General features: G+C 40.1%; 1 protein-coding gene and 1 long non-coding RNA gene across 4 annotated transcripts in view; both read right to left on the bottom strand.

The window, feature by feature from the left end:
- Positions 1 to 10,218, bottom strand: part of LOC148423497 (uncharacterized) — a 103,192-nt gene extending 92,974 nt beyond the window's left edge. For both annotated transcript variants that reach the window (XR_015865609.1, XR_015865610.1), the window contains exons 1-2: positions 10,072 to 10,218; positions 2,085 to 2,182 (exon numbers count right to left, since the gene is read on the bottom strand). This is a non-coding gene — a long non-coding RNA (uncharacterized LOC148423497). The remainder of the gene's footprint in view (positions 1 to 2,084; positions 2,183 to 10,071) is intronic.
- A 440-nt stretch (positions 10,219 to 10,658) lies between these two features.
- kcnj3a (potassium inwardly rectifying channel subfamily J member 3a) overlaps positions 10,659 to 17,579 on the bottom strand; it is a 37,242-nt gene continuing 30,321 nt past the window's right edge. For both annotated transcript variants that reach the window (XM_088414907.1, XM_088414906.1), the window contains one exon: positions 10,659 to 14,265. In XM_088414907.1, the coding sequence (XP_088271033.1) occupies positions 13,676 to 14,265 (590 nt within the window). In that variant the 3' untranslated portion in view covers positions 10,659 to 13,675. The remainder of the gene's footprint in view (positions 14,266 to 17,579) is intronic.

Here is a 17,579-nt window from a genome sequence, read left to right on the forward strand (position 1 = left end):
CAGTACATTAATGCTGGAAAAAAAAATGGGAAAGAAACCATTTTCTCCGGACAGAGTTGGCTAACCGCTGCCTCGGTCGTGCAGTCAGCCGCAAAAATTGATTTATGTGTCATGCCCCCCCCCCCCCCCCCCAACTAAGCCACCCTCCGCCCGCCGCTGAGTGGCACCTGCACTACATCTGTTTCCACGAGCTCACAAGAAAGTGAAGCGGTGTGACAGTCCGCTTGAAAAGCGTCTTTGCGGCTTGTGCTGGAGAATTTGTGTCCTTGAGGGGACAGTTGCCCCCCAGACCTATCTGTCAGCGGAAATATGACAAGGCAGAGCATTTTACGCTACATTTCCCAAAGTATACAGGCCCAGGGTTAAAAAAAAAAGAATACAGTAGCTTTAAATCGTTTTTTTTTCTTTTGTAAGGTGAGATGTTGCACTGTTATCGCTCATTGTGACATTCTTTGTGTGACATTTTTGTTTAATTCTGAATTAAATGTGTCAAATGAAGCTGAATTTTGCTGTAGCGTATTTTTTAACCCTTATAAAGTACTTTGCGCTCTTATTTTATCTTTACATCAAAGGGATTTCACTTCAAAGGGAATGCATCAAAAGAAGACACCAAGGAGCTGAAATTTCACCCAAATGGTGATAGCATATAAAGACCTCTTGGTTAACACACTACCAGGAATGTTCCATGCCTTGGCTTAAATACTCGAAGAATGATTTGGAAAAAAATGTATCAAAAAATGATCAAAATCAGCAAATGGGATAACACTTGTGCAGTATTTTGCTCAATTCTTTGATCTTTACATCACAGTCATGTCATGTCAGGTTCACCTAATAGACGTTTGTAAAAAAAAAAAAAAAAATACAAACAAAGACGGAGAAAAGGCATTCATTTCTGCTCATGCATGAGGAGAACGGAGAAGGACTGCATGAATACAATTCTGCCGCATTCTGAAACAGTCTCTCCGAACTCACTCTTTTAATTTGGTTCGGGGGTCTCTAGGTTGATTGATTGATTGAATTATTCCAACATTTCACATCAAAGGAAAAAGCATTGAAAAAAGACATTAGGGAGCTGAAATTTCACCCAGATGGTGGCTACAAACTTCAACATGGCACAGCCACTTGGTTATCACACTACCAGGAGTGTGCTATCCTTTGGATAAAATACTGTGATAATGATGTCCAAGAAAATGACCCAAAAACAATAAAAATATGGTTCAAATGTCAATTTTTTTCCCCCAAAATTCATAAAGCATCATGTACGTTCTCACTTTTTTTTAAATTTGATCAGATAACAAGCCATTTTTAATTGAATTTAATTTTTACGTATGCTACCATACCTAATAACAGAACAGTACCATTTAAAAAAGTAAAAATGGAATTGCGTCTTTGGAGACGGGCGGTGTCAAACGAGGCTTACCGGCAAGGATCATCTCTGACTTCTTTCCCCCAGAAATCTTCTCTCCTTTTTTTGTTCCGCTTCCAATGATGATGGACTGTGACATTTAATAATAAGGCAACATCACCCAGCCAGCCAAGTCATTAGTTGTCTCACACGGGAATATTTTTTTGGAGGGACGGGGGGAGGGAGCAGTCAAAACTTTTGTTGGACTTTATTAAACATTACAGCCAAGGAATGATTTATCCCACCTGACAAGCAGCCCATAATTGAATATAGCCTTGCAAAGCCAAAATTTGACTGCCTATTTTCCGCCGGATTCCAATTATTAATGTTTTCCCGGCGTTACTTTCAGCGCGCTAATGACACGGGGGTCTAAAGTAAGTTTGAGCAAAGCACAATTAATTGCCGTGTTTAGACTGCACACGTATGTTTTAATGGACTTGGTTAAATGTCTAGACGGTAAAAGAGTTCCTTTGCTCTTCTTTGTGCAAAAGAGCTTTTTTTTTTCCTGCACTGGAAAGAGCGCAATTAATCCCACTTAACAAGGAACCTATCGATGCGCTTAAGTGCTACAACAGTATTTAAGATTGCCACTTAGATAAGCAACATTGATGGATTATTCAAATTTACCTTTTAATGAACTTCACCTGAGTGGAGGTGGGAAAAAAAAAAAAAAAGTTACCTCCATGTCCTCAGCTTGTTTTCTCCCTCTTGCCCTTTATTGATCTCGGAATACAAGCGGCGAGGGGATATAATTAAACTCTTCCGCGCCGACATGACCTGAACAGAAGAAGAGAGGACAAGTAAAATGGAGCCGGAATGAAAACGCTGTCTTGCGGCCAAGCAAAGTGGAGGCTTGCTGCTCTATTTTTCCATAACATAAAAAATGCATGTGAATGCGTCATGAAATGCATGTTGAGGGCTGTTAAACAAATGAGTGTGTGTGTGTGTGTGTTTTATTTACTCCTTTATTTGATGCAGACATCACTAAAACACTGGGCAATACCACGTGTTGATTTAAAGCGCCAATAAATGTCTGTCAAATTTGAAAAGAGACTTAGCGCTTTTATTGACTATCGTTTAAAAAGAAAAAGATAAGCTGCCAGGCTATTTTAAGCGTTTTGACCGACCAGAGTTAGTGTTTCTTTTATTTTATTTTTCCAAAAGTTCTCCACCAACAACCCCCCCCCCCCCCCCAAAAAAAAAAAAAACTGACGTCAATGGAGCCCCTTAGTAGGGTTCATTTTATGTCAATGGCACTCAAAATAGCCTGACAAATTTTAATAATTAGGAAAATGGTAAATTAATAACGCAGGGTTGAAACTGCAGTATTTCTCAGAGTACCGTATTTTCCGCACTATAAGGCGCAATTAAAAGCCTTATTTTTTTTTAAAAAGCTGATGGTGCGCCTTATAATCAGGTGCGCCTTATATATGGATCAATATTGAGATTGGGATTCATAGATTGGGAATGAACTGATAAAATAAGCTTTATGTTTCTTTTGTGTGTTTACAGTTGAACAAGTTTGGTCATAGTGACTTTGAATTATTATGCCATTGAGAGTTTAGAGTAATTATTTGAGTTATTATTGTTATTACTTTGAGTATTACTAGATTGTGCTTGAAAAAGTTTTCAAATATGTCATCAATTGAGGGTGCGCCTTATAATCCGGTGCGCCTTATATATGGAAAAAGTTTTCAAATATGTCATTAATTGAGGGTGCGCCTTATAATCCGGTGCGCCTTATATATGGAAAAAGTTTTCAAATATGTCATTAATTGAGGGTGCGCCTTATAATCCGGTGCGCCTTATATATGGAAAAGGTTTTGAAATATGTCATTAATTGAGGGTGCGCCTTATAGTGCGGAAAATATGATACTATTTTTTTTCCTCATTTTCAACCTCCATAGTAGGGCGGGTCGCCTTTTAGTCGCATAACTCAAAACAGGCCAATTTTTCCACATATCTGTGGTTGAATAGCATTAATTCTAATGCAATATCATGGCATTTACAGCTGTTACAAAAAAAAAATCTACTTGACGAATATAGACGAGTTGATGAATGTAAATGTCTCCGGCAGTGAGTTTATTATTTTTATGTCAGAATTGCAAGTCCTATTTTCGAAGGCTATGCTAAAAGCTGCGCCTGCAGTTGCCTGTTTGCTTTTGAACTCAAACCACTGCAATGTGATGATAACTTCACAGCAAAAAACAGCAAAGATACATGCCAAAAAAAAACTGCGCTCGTGTCGGCTGCGATTAATTTCAGTTCGTGTTTGTGTGCTCCCGACTGTTTTTTTGGCAGCGTTGGAGCACCCGACTACCCGGGGAAGAGTCCAAGACTGTTTACAAGCGAGCTAACAAATGGAAGGCATTAACAACTCTTGAAATATTCATCCCGGTGCCAGAGCAGACACCGACCATGACGAAACCCAGACCGACGAGTCGAGTCGAGCCGCCTTTCGATTCCTGATGCGCAATTAGGAATTAAAGCCTTCCTATGGAATGCGTACTGTACTTATAATAGCTCTCCATTTACATTAAGTATGAGCCCGCAACGTCGGGATGCAGCGCGTTCCGGTTGCAGTTGCTAGGTAACAAGCCCTTCAGGGGGATACCCTCGTTACGAAGAATTAAAAAAGTGTCATTAATAGCTAATTTCATTCCGATGTATAAGTGAAACGCAGGCATGCGTACAGCCGCCGCGTATTCCTTTCGCGTCATTTCAAACATCACGCGGGGAGGACCGAGCGAGGTACGGAAACTGTTTTGTAAGCGAGATGGGAGAGAGGAAAAAAAAAAAAAAGTCTCGGTCCATGTGTCACATTGGCAGAGGGAAAGCGTTGCACAGTTGCGCTGTACAGTTATGTACTGTACGTGGCCCCTCTCATCAAACAGGCGCCTCCACAGCCGACAAGGCAGCATCCTCGTGTGAACAGGCTTATTTTTAGAGCGGAGAGCACTTGTTTTATTTCAGTCCTAGCGGCTCTGCCTGGAGCACCGCAATTATTTGATGCCCCTTCCATGCCCCATGAAGTCATTTTCCTCAAAGCGTACAGCCAGCACATGGATAAACAAAGGGTGCCGTGATTTATGAAGGATCACCGCGTCGAGTTCAAACATCCCTGCTGGCTGGATTTTTTTTTTTCTTAGTTTCTTTTCCGCCTAAGCCTGGCGTTGGTTCTTTTTCCCTCAAAGGATCGGTGGGGGGTTGGGGGCGTCAATCCGAATCTATATGACAGGTTTCAGCATGGTGTCAGACACTGACGTCTTAATGGCTGGATTCAAGGCATGGATACAGATAAAATGTTTCAAAAAGACACGTTGTGCTATATTTTTGAGCGAATTAACTCCAGAATGTTCACTGTAGTTGTTTATCAATTTCGGTTTGATGTTTTTGGGGAATTAACTTATTCTTAAAGCGGTTGTGGTGTGGTTGTGGTTTGATCACCGTAGAATAACGTATCGGACTTTAAGCCGCAACGTTATACAAGCCGCAGCAAAAACAAATTGAGCAAAATTAAATTAGGGGTGCGGCATAAATAAGGACTATAAGTCTATAAATAAGGACTATTAAGGACTAATAAGGACTGCCCCACTATATCTTCAACAAATTGAACATGCCTGCATCAACATATTTAGAGAAAATGAATGGATGGATATTTTCAACATAACACCAACACATTACAGCAGATTTAAAAATCAGCTCAAATTCATAATCGATATTTCAATTGCGGCAGGGAGCGCTACCTCTCTCTCCTCCCCCCGCCCATTCCTACATTGCATTGCAACTGTTCTTAAAGGGCCAGCCTAACCCTAACCCTCAGTCTGTGTTTTCCCTCTGTTTATTCCGCCCACACCAGACTCCCTTCCGTGCATGTAAATCTCCGCACAGCTCGTCAAGGCCACAAGCGCGCAGTTTTCCTGCTAAACGCCCTTATGCAGTGCCAGATGTAGAAGAGCCGTGGTTTAATTTTAAGCAAAAGTGCCTTCATTTGAACAAGATGGTGTATTGGGGCTGTTGGACTGTTTCAGACTCCACATCAGAACTGAGCGTGGGAGTGCTGCAGTGCACCGAGGCGGCAAAGTCCCGACGGAACCGTGTATACCTAAAACTGTATCCTTTTTAACGTTAACAAAAGATCCTGTTGGGACACAAGGTTGAAAATGGAGTCTTTGTGGTCCGACTTGAAAAGAGAGAAAAGCTCAAACAATTAGCTCAAACAAAAGATGGTATTAATAAAACAGTGGAGATATGTACTCTCCGGCGATCGACTTGCGAGGATCGTACTCACAAGCGGCTAGCGTTCAGGCAGACCGCAAATCCTGCGCTGTCTCTGCCTTCCAAGCAATATCTCTGGGAAAGGAGCTTGACAGTCGCTCATTGATCTTAATGGTGCACATAAAATGGAAGGCGGGAGATAAAGCGAGCATGGCGCTGGCGCAGGACAGACAAGAGAGTGGCTTTGGCGTGACGTGTCCTTCTCGCCCTCTTTTTCCAACGGCGCTGCCGGCGACCAAAGCGCTGATGGATGGATTTTGACTCAGGTGCAAAATGAGCTGTTTTGCAGACGCCCACACCAGTTATCTTACAAATACAATACGCCAGAGACGAGGCGTCTGTTGTGGCTGTGTGTTTGCGAGCGAGCCTGTTTGTGTGTGTTTCCATCCACTGTGCAAAGACAAACAGATGATGAGGTTTTTTTTTTTGTTTTTTTAAAGCTTCTAACATGCAGGAGAAGAGGTGTACCCTCATTTGGAGTGCTTTCTGGGAAACGCTTACATCATTTCCAAAGTGAATTATCAAAGCTGGATATGTGCCAAGGGATGATTGGGCGGGGCGGGGGGGGCAAAAGTGTAAATGTGAAACGAGTTATGACAGAAAGTGTCAAGGGTACGGAAAAGCCGTCTCCTCCCGCGGCGTTGGCTTTTTACCCTCACTCAGCCGTTTTAATCTCCTGACGTCTTCTTAATACCAGCCTTGCCTGACACAACTTTGATCACTGTCATTCTGCAAACTTACACCATTGTGACAAATGCATTATTCATTCCTCCTCTTGTGGCCTGTAGTGCAATTCTCTCATCCGCCTGTCACTTCCCTCTTGTGTCCCGGTTGCTCTTTCGCTGGATGGCACTCCACGAGAAGTGAGCAATGACTCATAATAGTCAATTAAAACTATGAAGCTCTTCTATAGGCCAAAGCAGCATATTGGATAAAAGAAACAGGATAATCCACACGTGGCCATTTTTTTTCCCTAAAATCCTTCTCATTTTCAAAGTCACGTGCCACAAATGAAGGTTGCATATAGAAGCTTACGAAAAGCTAAGGCTTCATCTTTCAGAAGCGTATTGTTGCTAAAATAGAAAATAACAGGGTTGAGTATTTGTTGAGACTCAACACAAAAGTCGCTTAGGAGTGTAATCCTTTCTTATGCAGAAACATTACATTTTAAATAAATCCCTCCCCTATAAATGTTGTTTTTATCAGATGGATTTGCCCGCTAAAACAGCACGGTTCATTCAAAAGTGATCAGTAGGAACGGCAACTGTGTCAGGCAGTTCAGATCATATTGTTGTCATTCAAGCTATCGTGTATGAAGCACTCAAGCACTTCTAGCTAGTGGATCATTTATGATACATCGCTAATTGAGGCCGAACAAGCATTGGCAACAAGTGTTAGCGTAAAGAAGTCATTTGTTAGCGCCCTGAATTGTACACCGTTGCGATAAATACTAGCCTTACAATTTTTAAAATGAGGAACTAGAAATGAGGTGTCGGAAAAATAGAAAATTGTAATGATTTTCCACAGATTTAGCCTACTAGCGCTGAATTTTGTAGGAGCTGCAAAGTGTTCTGCCAATACTACACCGTAGTTATAATCGCATCATAATTACTATATTTTAAAACTTGCGAAACACAGGTGTATGTGGATGGTGAGATTAGTGGTTAGGATACGCTAGGAATTTAAAAACTGCAAATTTTCATTCATCTAAAATAGATTGTTTTTTGATGTTGTTGAAATCCAAACTACTGGTAACCAGAAGCATGTAATAGTTCATCAATGATTATTTGTATTTCAGTTAGGGGGCAATATTCTTCTTACTGCTGTTTTTCTATCTCGACAAATGTTGTTTATAAAGCGCTTCTGCACTTATGAAATACAACGTATTGCACTCTCTTCCGACACGAACGGAATGACCTGTTATATTTCCATCACATTTGTTTTATAGCACGGATATTTCCAACCAGCCTCCACAGAGAATCCCTCATCGTAGTTTATAACCCCACAGAGCACACCAAAGCTTTAAAAAGCTGATTCCACCAGTTGAAGAGCAATCACAATATAAAATATAAAAAAAGCCAGATTCCATTTTTCTTTCTTTTTTTTTTTCCAACATCAGCGTGACTGACATTCCAACAAGGATGAATAAAGCAACAGGTTTCATTCTGACAGAATACTATAGAACCCTGGGAGTTCCTTCGATACCACAAAGGGGAACTAATAAGGTCTGACAGTAGAGGAGTAGATGGATAAAGTCAGAAAATGGTACTTGAATGTAAAACAAGTCAGTGAGGAATTGGACAAAAATGCTATGCCCTCACCTCTGGTGTTCACATTTGTACTTTTATTGAACCCCTAAAAGCCAGAATGACTTTACTCGCTCATTGACATTCTGCTTCTGATACCCCTTTTTTGTAAAGTGACATTTCCTGGATATAAGAATGATTCTCAATGTCAATGAAGGTTTTTTAAAGTTTTTTAAAGTTAACGTTTTTTTTTTGGACCAGTGTGGTGGAATGGTGGTTTGTCCAGACACTTCTCAGTAGTAATTCTAAGTTCATCACCTTATTTTTTATTTTAATGTATTGTAGTTTATTCGTACAAAGCATTTTGACGTAAATTTCAACTTTAACAGTGAAATCCATTCAGAATTTGGGTTATGTAGCCTGCATAGGAACAGAACCAGGGCATAAATCGTGGACTTCCGTACTACTTTGGGAGTAGTCAATTATACCGATACCAAGTAGCGATACCACAAGTTGATGCATAAAGCCCAAAACACAAGGGCAATGGCCAAAACATCCCATTGTATAAAAAAATCTTTAAAACTGTAAGAAGTTGTCAGTTTTCTATTCTTCTTAGTTCTAGTTTCTGATGATAAAAGAATCGCTTGCCATCGTGAGTACCGCTACCTTGAAACAAACTCATTCCTACTTAAATGTGTTCAAAATTCCGTCCACATTATGTCAGTTACACCTGAGGAAAAAATGGTACCTCCACCACTGTATTTTGCAGTAGGCATGGTGTTCATTTGGTGCGTAGCTGTGTTGCGTCTGAATTTCTATCCAAAGTTCAATATTAGTTTCATCAAACCTATTTCCCACATGTGTGTGGGATTTTTTATTTTTTTTTACACTGTGATGTCACCAAGGTTGAACTTTTTGACCACAATTTTAAAGGTTATGGAACATTTCTTAGCATCACAAAAATGTGCCATTCAAACAGGGGTGTGTCAACTTTTTATAATAACTGTATTGCCAAGTAAATATCTATGTGTAAGGGGGTCGTGTCTTCACAATCTGGAACAGAAAATGTCTGGGAGTCATCGCTAGAATCGCTTTCCATTTGTACCACGATCAGCACGTCTGTGCATGTTTCTCTTCAGATGTTGTTTGTCACGAAAGCTGCCAACCAAGATCTTCAGAACATCTACCTACTGCAGCTACGATTTAAAAGTTTCTCACGCCTTTACTAATCGCTACAATCATCAGTTAAGTTGCATTCTATCCTCGCTTACTCTTTGAGGTGCAGAACTAGACATGTGGCTGCCACCATATAACAAAGGAAACAGGGGAACGTCGGCGCAAAGATGTCCTTGGTGATAAAGAACTCAGAGGGGGTGAGCTGTTGATTTACTGGGGACTCTAAAGAAGCAATGCACTTTGCTGACATTCGCTTTTCTCTCCTGATTGTTCCTATTGGGTTTGTTTCGGAAATTTGAATGAAATTGAATTAACTGTGGTGCTGATTCTTCGCTCACAACCTTTGATTTTATCTCAGTAAGCTTAAAAATAAATAAATAGCCTTATTATTTACGCCCTCTGTGTGACAAAGAAAGTGCACTGTGAATAATGAACAGCAGGAGTAGGATCAAAACAATGAAGGTGCCAGAGGAAAATCTTTCTGGCAATGACACTGGCACAAAAGCCTTCATCTGGCACATTTTACAAAGAGATCGCAAACAGACGCAGACTTCTGGATGTATTTTTAATAAGCTAAAAATCTGAAGTAAGGATGCAACAGTGATTTCAAGGACAGATTGTCAAACATTTTTTTTAATTCTGCCCTTGTTATATTGTTTGCTGTATGACCGATAACTTATTTGCTTGAACTTGACTGTTAATAAACTTTCCGTCACACAATGCTAGGCTAACCGAGCTAGCGCGGTGTTTACCGTTAGCTTGTCAAGTGGCACTGTCTAGTGCGCATGCGCAAAATAAATTATACTTTCTCTCTTCAACCGGATCCGTCGAGTTAGGTCGTGTTTCTTGAAAAGATTGTATTTGGAAATATATCCGATATTTTTTAAATCAATTTTAGTACGACTAAAAGACTATTTTTTAGTCCGTCTCGACCGCTGAGCGCATGCGCAGAAAGTTTCAGCTCACCACTTAATCAGCTGTCCCTCGACGAAACGCCGTCCCTCTCACAAATACCTAATAAATCTCAAATAAAGAGCAATATAGCTTTTGTAACTCAGTTTTATGATTGACTTAGGCCTTGTCTACACCTAGCCGGGCTTTTTGCAAACGGGCAATCAGACGCGGAAGTATTTTCTTATTGGACACGTCAGAGGCAGAAGTTCTTTCTGATTGGACAGAATTTGCTACATTACTGCCACCTAGCGACTCGGCATGCTTGTACATGTATTATATGCGGTTTCATATGGACGCAACTTTTTTAAATACAACGACGACTAGGGGGAGACTATGAAGAAAAGGCCTTATTGTCATTCGCATACATTTTTGCACATTTTGAGCCCCCACAGTCAGCTGTAAAAATCTCAGGGCGATCAACCGCTGGGAGCGGTGAATAGCCACGATTTCACATCTATAAAAAAAAAAAAAAAGAGAGGGAGGGAGGGCGAGAGCAGCAAAGTGTTACCTCGGTAACCAACAGCTTGTCAGGTGTAATGCCATTTGAGGTTATCGCAGTCAACATATTAGTACGCAGTCAAAAAGAATTGCTAAAACAATGCTGTTAGATCTTTATTCCTGAAGAGGCTGGGTATCATACAATGTTTTGAATGCATTGAGACAGAACCGAAAGGCGGTGAGAGGAATTCAGTCAACAATGAAAATGGGGCCGCGGCATGATAAAGATGAGCGCTTTTGTATTATTGCTTTCATCGAGGAGAACGCAGCCCGAGCTTCTCACTCCAACTTGAAGATCAACTGCTGTTCAATTGGGTGGAACCGCACAGTACTGATAGAGCCACTGTCTTATACAGTATGACAAAATGCCCCAAAATATGGAAAGCCGTTTCAGAATTTACACCATACACTTACAAATGCCGGCTTAACACCAAATGGGTGAAATAGCTAACACAGCGCTGGATGAAAAAGGGATAGGTAACCAATTCTGTTTTTTTTAATACCCAATTTTTTGTGACCCATTACTGGGTTATTATTTAACCGGACTATTTTGACAATATGTGCTTGTCTTACGGCTGCTTGTATGCCAAATTTGTCCTAGTGCAGTAGTAACCCCATAAACAACACATTCTTGAAATGTTTGGGTGATAAATAACCCAATAATCAGTCAATATTTGGGTGAATTTGTCCAAAATGGGTCATTTTGTACAAGAAAACCCCCCAAATTGGTTTGTTTTGTATAAAGCAACCCAGAAAGTTGAAATTTGAATCAAATTGGCCCAAATTTTGTGACATCTAGTTGGGCTATTTTTGACCCAACTGTCGATGATGTGCTTGTCTTTCAACTACTTGTATGCCAAAGGCGTCTACTACCATAAGCTATCAAAATAAAATAAAAAGCTAAAAAAAAAAACATTTACAGAATGCCAAATTGATTTCTTAGTCGAAATAAAATGTGTACGGTTACATATACTCATCCATCCATCCATGTCTGATTTATTAAACTTTGTAACTACAATAATATGTTGCTTCATGTTCCTATTAATTTGCTCTTAATTTGAAAATAAACACGTCCTGTTCCTGCTCCCATTATGAAACAAATTAAATTTGCTGATGCCTGTTACAATCTCACCTACCCCCTGAAGTGCCCTCACGCACCCCTAGGGAGCTGAAATTTCACCCAAATGGTGAGAACATGTCAAAGTTTAACATGGCACAACCCCTTCGTTATCGCACTACCAAATGTGTGCCATCCCTCGACTAAAACACCGCAAGATCGACGTGGAAGAAAATGAGCCCGAAATGATCAAACTGCTGCACTACGGATAGCAAAAATACGGTAAGACAAAAAAAAAAATTCAAAACAGCTTTCCATACTTTAACGCTAACCGCTATCAGCTAGGGAGATGGCATCATAGCATTGTGCTTTTCAAGTACAGGGACAAACCCTTTGAACTGAAAACGGACTTTAATAAGCATGTGGAAATTGCGTAGCTTGCTTTGCGCCCGTTTTCGCCGGGACATGAGATGCAACGTCAAAGGCATCGTCGAACAAAATATCCAGTACCTGCGCAAACGAACAGAGTCCTTTCAAACGGCAGGTGGTAAATTAGCACGCTTTCGAAAGAGCAAAGGAATCCCGTGAACGAACGTGAAGATGGGAACAAGGTAATATAGTTAAGGCTAAAACATCTTTGTCTATTACCTTTTGTATAGTCAATAAGAGGAGCATGCAATCAACAGAACATTTGCCACAACTCTACACGAAACAACAAAAGCAAGAAACTCAAGAAACGAATGTAATGCGCCGCCCGTCGCCACAAACTAGAATTGTTTCGTGTCGGTTTGAAATCGTATGGCTTTGTGCAATTTCCGCTCTCTGTAGATTCAGTGATGAACGTTTTTCTTTTGAAATAAACATATCATGCCAGGAATTATTGAGATTCGGTTCTACATGCGCTGTTTTCCTACATGCCTGATTGTGCTAAGTGTACACCGTCCTAAAAGAGTCTGAGGTCTCTCGCCGTTGCGTGGACGTCCATTCCGTCCGATCTGTGTATCATTCCTTCCTTTTCAATTTGCGATTGAACAGTTCAAAAATAAATATTTTGTTTTATGATTTTTTTTTTATCTAACAAAAAAAAAATCATTAAAATATAGAAGGTCAATGAAGAAACATAATGATGGTCGTTTTTATCTCGCATTTTAATTTGAGGGTTCTAACTTTAATGTCAAATTCTCACTTCAAAGTCAAGGTTAGAAATTGGAGAATAAACTCATAAATTTGACGTTAAAGTGTGAATGCTACGAATACAAATCTGAAAAAGTCTGTGAAAATGTTTGAAATTCAGATTTCCGACTATTCTCAGAAGTGTGAAATTAAAGTGAGGATTCACACTTTATTTTCCGAATTCTCATTTCAATGTCAGAACTCTAGACGCAATTATGAGAATGAAGTCACAAACTTATTTGGAGAACCCAACGAAAGCAGAAACACGTCAAACGCGTTATTAATTTCAGAATCGTTACTTTCAAGTGTGAATTCAGAGCTTCTTGATTGTATTTTCAACATCCTCGCTTTAAAATCGGAACTTTTAAAGCTACTTTAAAGGTACGATTATAGCTTTCCCGCCAGAATTCAGCAGTCGCAATTTTCACTTCAGAGTTGGAATTCTGAGAATTCAGAAATCGGGCTTTCAGGCCCGAATTCCGAGAAGTCAGATTTCTGACTTTAAAGTGAGAAATTCGACTTTTCTCACTCAAGACAGAATTTGGACCTCACTCTAACGATTCCGACTTTACGGGCCGAAAAGTCGCGACTCGTTAGAATCCTGAGAACGGTTTGAAATCCCAGATAGAACTGAAAAACCCGCTAACCTTTCTTCCTTCTCGACTGGCCCTGACCCTCTTCCGTGCAGACTAAAAATCGAAAAACGAAAGCCGAAAACGTCCCGGATCGACCCTCGGTTTGACGAATATTTCCGTTTCCGATCGCATAGGTAAAGAAGGAGCGATACGCAGATTATATTTGTGCACGCGTCGTACGCGAGAAAAACGTTGCCGATTCCTAAATCCGGAACAGTGCGAGGGGAAGTCGAAAGACGGGTGGCTGGCTTATTTATGTAAAACGATCCGAGTTCATCTTTCTGAGTTTGGGCGGCAGGTGTCCGTCCATCCTGCCTCCCCCGGCCAGTCGCTGCAGTTTTGGGGGTAAGTCCGCCACCGACTTGCTGATGGGCTCTGTGCTTATTTTGGAGGCCTTGCCGCCCTGCTTGTCGTCGGAGACGCCGGGCACCGAGCTGATTCGCTGCAGCTTCATGGGCAGGTCTCCGAAACTGTAAGTCATCTCCGAGGTGGTGGAGCTCATCCTCAGCAGCTTTTTGGGGAGGCCGTCCCGCCCCGTGATCTTCTGGAGCTTTGTGGGCAGCTTGGTGGTGCTGTCATTGTCCTCCAGAGTCTCCAGGCAGTCCAGGGAGCTGTTCTTCTCCCCGCTGTTGCACAGGGACGGCGCCATGAGGGGCGAGGACAGCAGCAGGGCCTCCTCTTGCTCCTTCACGCTGTACGGCGGGGTGGGCACCTCAAAGGTGGCGTGAAACTGCGAGTAGTCCACCTTGAAGAAGCCTTCCTCCAGGGAGATGACCGGGAAGAAGCGGTGTCCCCACAGAACCTCGTCCTCCGTGTAGGATGTCCTCGCTTGGCACGTCATCCCTGTCAAGCGGCACAAACATAACACGGGAAGACGTCATGCACCCTCCTTGAATTCAATCAAGGACATCAAAGTTCTTTTTGGAAAAATAAAGCAATATAAATTAACTTTCAACAACTGGTAATTATTTCTTACGGTGTTTATAGGGGTTACGGCTTAGTCCAAAAGAGAGAAAAATAACAAAGGGCATCAAAGTGACGGACAAAAAAAAAATGCTGAAAATTCTTATTTTATTGCGATTACACTTCACATGACAAAAAAAAAACATTTTCCCCAGGGTCATCCTATTGATATCCATTGATATGCACGACAATGGACACAAATTAATAAGTTGGTTCTCAGGAGGATACTGCATAGGATTAATATCTGACAGTATTTAAGCTCAAACTTTTCAGTGACATGTCAGATCGAACTGTCTTCAAGTCTAGTTTCTGAGTCTAGTTCAGTCCTATGCAGTATATATATATCTCACAAAGTTTTTTTTTACATTTCTTCCTGAAGGTTTCAGCAAGAAGCAAAAAGTGGTTTGCGTTAGCTGGCCGCATAAAATGAAATCCAGGTCCTTAGCGGTGACTGCAAATGATCTGTTATTGTGCTGCCCGAGCAAGGACTAATGTTTGGAGATGATTAAACACGGGGTGCTTTTATCACAGGCTTGGCACTCTTCCATTACAATCAGCTCTTCAATTTTGTGGCCGCTTTTTTATTTTCCCCGAGCAAAAACCTCGCTTGATGACATCATAGACACAGCTGCCAAAATAAAAGCTTATAATTAACTGCCGCTTTTTAAACCGGATGTTTATGAACAAGTGCAAGAGTGACTCATAAAACGGACACTTCCATCTGAAGATTTGTGAGGTGAATGCTGCATTGAAGTTCCAAGTCACCGGTCATATATGATAGACTCCATTTGTCCGCTAGAATATTCCGTTCGTGGAGCCGTTTTCACTATAGCAGTGGTTAGGGACAGTTAACTATTTCAGTGCCAAGCGTTATCGGAAAGTATATTTAGTATTTTCACTCATCTTTTAGGGTCGACAGAATATTGGGTGGTATCATATAAAAGAATAATTTCCATTCCTTAGTTGTAATACACGAGTTGTAAGTGGAAACAGTGCCATCCAATGGTCACAGTTATCACTACACTGCTCAATTGGATTATATGAGATAGCTACTAGTCAAGGGTGTCAGCTACTCGTCATAAAAAAAGTATTTGATGGGAATTTGATTACTTAATATTTTTGTTACTATTTTAAAAGATGAGAATTCTCATCCATGGCACTGAAAGATAAGGAAATCAAGTTAAAAAAAATGTTCTTTACAATAAAATGTTGTAGACACCCACACAAGTTTAAAGGTGGGATTGTGATTACAATTTTGTTTATTAAAATAAGAATTATGCAGCAAAATATAATAATTTTAAACTTTTTTTTATTTATCTCAGTGGGTGGATATTCTGAAAATAACATCACAGTTGCTCAGAGAACAACCAATCACAGCTCACCTGTTTTCGGAGTTTGGCCATGTGACATTTGCGAGCTAATGCATGATTGGTTGCTGCATAGGCCCAAAACAACTGTGATATCATTTAGTCAACAAGTTGCAAAATGAGCCGATTCCTGAGACAGACAAAAGAAAAACCAGCATATTTTGTTGCATGATTCATATTCCATAACCACTATTTTCATCAGAATGCTCCATTAAAATTCATTGGGGTACCTAAGAACATATTATTGTGAAATCTGACTTGACTTCATCATTGGCTTTACACTGCAACATATTCATGAAAAGTCATCAGCATTCATGCCATTATAATAACTGAAGTTTTATGATTATAAATAACTACTGGTATCCGTATTTGATATCGGTATCAGCGAGAACCCCCCAAAAAATACATGGACTAGTCTAAAAAATCCACAACAAAAAAAAGCTATTGCAAATTCCACTTATTTACAAAAGCAAATCCTTAAAAGTGGTAATCAATGAGCTCATGAAAGTATTGCTAGACCGGCGCATAATTAGAAAAAAATACACAAAAACGGTTAAACAGCCTTAGAAAAAAAAAAACCCACAGGTACTCTAAGCTACTTGTGTTCAGCGAACTAAAGATGGCAAAGGATTACTTGCTGCAAGAGCAAAACGCAGGAGAATTGGCTGCAGGCGAAAACCCTTCAGGAGGTCTGTCTCTCTTTTGATGGTCGTGATGCGACGGCTTAATGGGACTGAAGAGGAATCCAAGTCAATCCGCAGCTGTGTTACATTAACAGCCTACTAAGCCCAATCTCACATCATTTTGACTTGTACTGGCATTTAAAAGAACTGCATGCATTTGTGAGTGCGGAATTCCTTTATACACTCCGAAAATCTGTGTATTTTATGACTTATATAAAAAAGTCTACAATTTTTCAAATATTGCAGACTTGAGGACTGTCCGATACAGATAGTCATCAATATTATGCTTTTATTTATGTGTAGTAGAAACGATGGAAAAGACTTGAACAAGTGATAATATTGAAAGAAAGATCAAATTCCGCAGCAGTATGAATGAGAAAATATCACTCATTTGTTCCAAATATTATAGGTTACATAAATTCAGCCTTGAAAGTGTAACGCATTTGAATGTAATAAATACAAAATTTCTTTTGTCTAAAATGCCCTTTAGATTTCAGCAAAACTGCCTTAATTTGCAACCGGACATGACCGGATATTAAAAAGCTGTTCAGACTTCAGGACTGAGCGTGGGAGTGTTATTGCAGTACACAAAATTGAGGTATTATCAATATCAAATCTGAAAAATTGTTCTGTAAACATTACTGAAGACGTTTCAACAAAGTTCAAAGTTAGTATTTTGTTGGTGTTTGGTGTTGACGTTTGTTTCACTTTTACTGAAAATGAATAAACCGCCGATTATCCGCCTCCTTGATTACTAAAGATCGATACCGACCCTGAAAAAAAAAAACATCTTTGTTTATCTTTAATGCTAATGTATTAAATGAATGTAATTTTGTTTAGTTTTTGCTAATATTGGACGAATATCAATGTTGATCAATGAGATCAATGTCATATTAGGACACTTAAATTATTATTTTTTTTAAGTCTGCTTAAGAAGAGCTACTGTATACAATTTTAAAATGTGGTTGCAAAAGTTTGCACACCCTTTCACAACTGGAATGTTCTTTCCTGAGAAGTAGAGATGTAAGGTTGTTTTTTTTTTTTTTTGGGGGGGGCAGCCTTTGTTTACTCATTCACTGCCAGCCTAATTAAAATGGATCATTAGCTTCTATAGCTGCCGGTGGATCCCCGTAAAAGCGTATCT

The sequence above is a fragment of the Hippichthys cyanospilos genome, chromosome 5 (assembly GCF_059441005.1).
Source record: "Hippichthys cyanospilos isolate Australia breed blue-spotted pipefish chromosome 5, RoL_Hcya_1.0, whole genome shotgun sequence".
Taxonomy (NCBI): Eukaryota; Metazoa; Chordata; class Actinopteri; order Syngnathiformes; family Syngnathidae; genus Hippichthys; species Hippichthys cyanospilos.